Below are 2,686 nucleotides of genomic sequence, written 5' to 3'. Positions count from 1 at the left end.
AAAAAAAATAAGGGACAAAAATCAAAACACAGATACCAAAACATTATTAAAGTCTCAGTGACAGGTTGATTCCTGGTTAATGAACGAGAAAATGTCTTCTTTAACGGTCACTTGTAACGGCTAGTTGCGAAATCTTCTCTGCTTTTTTTCATCGGGCTCCGGTGGAAATCTCTCTCCTCCCTCTCTCATCTTCCTTCGTTTCTAATCTACAGCCATGGATTTCTCAATGCTTTTCCCTGAAACTCATGTGAATACCAGCAACCCAAGCACAACCAAAGAAATACATAAGACTTTAGACGCGGTGGCTAGTAAGTCTTTTGCCGCAGTGGTTTCCAATAATGTCTGTGACATTTCGTTAAGCCAGTTTCCCACGCCGTGTCTGAAGGGAGTAGGGATGTCAATGGGGCGGGGCGGGGACGGGGGATAGATTCCCATCACAATCTCCGCCATTGAATCTATTCCCCATCCCCGCTTCGGATCCCCGCTTCGGGGGGATTTTGTCCCCCATCCCCGTCCCCGCGGATCCCCGCGGGTCCCCACGGATCCCCACGGTTCATGCGGAGATCTATAAACATGAATTTTTTATATATATATTATTTTAAATCAAATTAATAGTTAAAGCTTCAAAAACAAACCAATAAATATATTGTTTTTACAATATTTAATCTATAATATCGAACAAAATTTTCAAACTAAAAAAAATGAAAAAATCATTTATATCACTCTTTTACTAACAATGCATATATATTTTAAATTTTTGTATAAGATTAATTATATAAAATGTCAAATAAACTTACATAATAATTTAAAATTATATATAAATTAAGGACATTATGCTATTTTATTCGGGGCGGGGACTCCACGGGGCGGGGGATATTTACGCCACCCCCATCCCCGAAGTGCCTTCGGGGAGACTTTGATCCCCATCCCCATCCCCGCGGGGGGAAAATTCCCCATCTTTGGGGCCCCAAATGGAGAATCCCCACGGAGATCCCCGCTAACGGAGGCAAGTTGACATCCCTAGAAGGGAGATAGGCTCGCTATTACTATTCCTGAGGAAGAATATGCTCTTGGAGTTGAAGCTTGCAAACACCATTTACATGGTCGAGTAGTTTGGTCCAAGGGTTCTCAACCTCTCACTGTGGTGAATCTGAAAAGCAAGCTGATGGAGTTGTGGTCGTCTAGGAAAAGGTTTTTTTGAATTCGCCTTTTCTTCGCTTGAGGATGTTCAAAGGGTAAGGTCTGTTAATGCCTGGTCGCTTCCTAATGGCATACTCAAACTGTTTCCTTGGACAAAGAATTTTATTCCTTCTACGTTGAAACAAACTTCTGCTCAGGTCTGGATCAGGATTCATGGGTTGTCCCAAGAGTATTGGAGACCAAGAATCCTGTTTGCAATTGCAAGTAGTATCGGCACACCGATATGTATTGATTCAGCCTCAAATAAATCAGCATTTGACAGGCCTTTTGGGCATTTTGTCCGTATATTGGTTGATTTAGATCTTACAAAGGATCTTAGCTACAAGATTTTAGTTGAAAGGGTCGGGTTTGCCTTTTTCGTGGATATAGAGTATGAGAAAATACCGGATTTCTGCATACATTGCAATAACATTGGGCATGCAATCTCCAACTGCAAAAGGAAAGAGCAAGCTAATGGTAAAGGTAATCATACCCTGCTTAAACACGACACAAATGTATATGTTCCTACTGGATAGGTGAAACATCTAATGCTAATAGAGACTCTATACATGTTGAGGACAATGCTGCAGAGAAAGAGGTTCACAATAAAAAAGATCCAATGGTTAACACTGAGAAAACAGGTACAGGTCTTGATGATGGAATTCTCAATGAAAACTGTAATGAAGTGATTGTGGTCCCTTCAACAGATAATACTGTGGAAGCTGAAGGCTCATCTGAAAGTGAGTATGTTGATGCCACACAGCTTGTTAATTTTGTGCCTGAAACTCAACTTGATGAAATACATAAAGAACAAGTAACTGATTTCTTGAAGGAATCATGGGATAATATGGCTGAGGCAGAGGATCCTGGTGTTGACTTGTTTCAGCTTAAGGATTTCCAATTGGTCACAAGCAAAAAAAGAAGGAACAAAAGGAGTGTCACTACAAACAATACCAGGCTTTTGGCTGGTCCTAAAAATCTTTCTTTATGAATTGCCTCTATTGGAATATTAGAGGTATTGCAAAGAGCTCTTCGAGAATGGCTCTAAAGAATCTGATCCAAAACAACTCCCCTGATTTTGTTTTTTTGGCTGAGCCTTGGATGGATTACAATAATTTTCCTCAGAGATGGATGACAAGGTTTAATCTTAAGCCTTTTGCCTTGAATAAAAGGGAAGGTCTCTTGCCTAACCTCTGGTGCTTTTGTAAGTCTTCTATAAACCCTTCTATTCTTCTTATAGATGATCAACATGTTTCTTTTTCAATTCACCTAAACAATCAGGTTTTTTGCTATTCTGTCATATATGCCTCTACCTGTATTAGAAGGAATCTTTGGAACAATTTGAACAGTTTAATCAATAACACTAAAAATCCGTGGACTTTTATTGGGGATTTTAATGCCATTATCAGTGCAGATGAATATAGAGGTATGCATAATTCTAATAACACTCCTATGAAAGAGTTTTCTCAATGGTCTGATCTTAACCATCTTATTCATTTGCCAACTA

The 2,686-nt window shown here is 39.5% G+C and overlaps 1 protein-coding gene across 1 annotated transcript; it reads left to right on the top strand.

Annotated features, from left to right (window-relative positions):
• The first annotated feature begins 214 nt into the window (after positions 1-214).
• LOC131651419 (uncharacterized) lies at positions 215-2,170 on the top strand. Its single transcript, XM_058921086.1, has 3 exons — positions 215-308; positions 1,186-1,662; positions 1,716-2,170. The coding sequence occupies exons 1-3, from the start codon at positions 215-217 to the stop codon at positions 2,168-2,170; spliced, it is 1,026 nt and encodes a 341-aa protein (XP_058777069.1).
• Positions 2,171-2,686: the final 516 nt, after the last annotated feature.

This window comes from Vicia villosa, linkage group LG2, assembly GCF_029867415.1.
Source record: "Vicia villosa cultivar HV-30 ecotype Madison, WI linkage group LG2, Vvil1.0, whole genome shotgun sequence".
In the NCBI taxonomy this organism is placed as follows: domain Eukaryota; kingdom Viridiplantae; phylum Streptophyta; class Magnoliopsida; order Fabales; family Fabaceae; genus Vicia; species Vicia villosa.
This window is presented reverse-complemented; position numbering and strand designations above follow the sequence as displayed.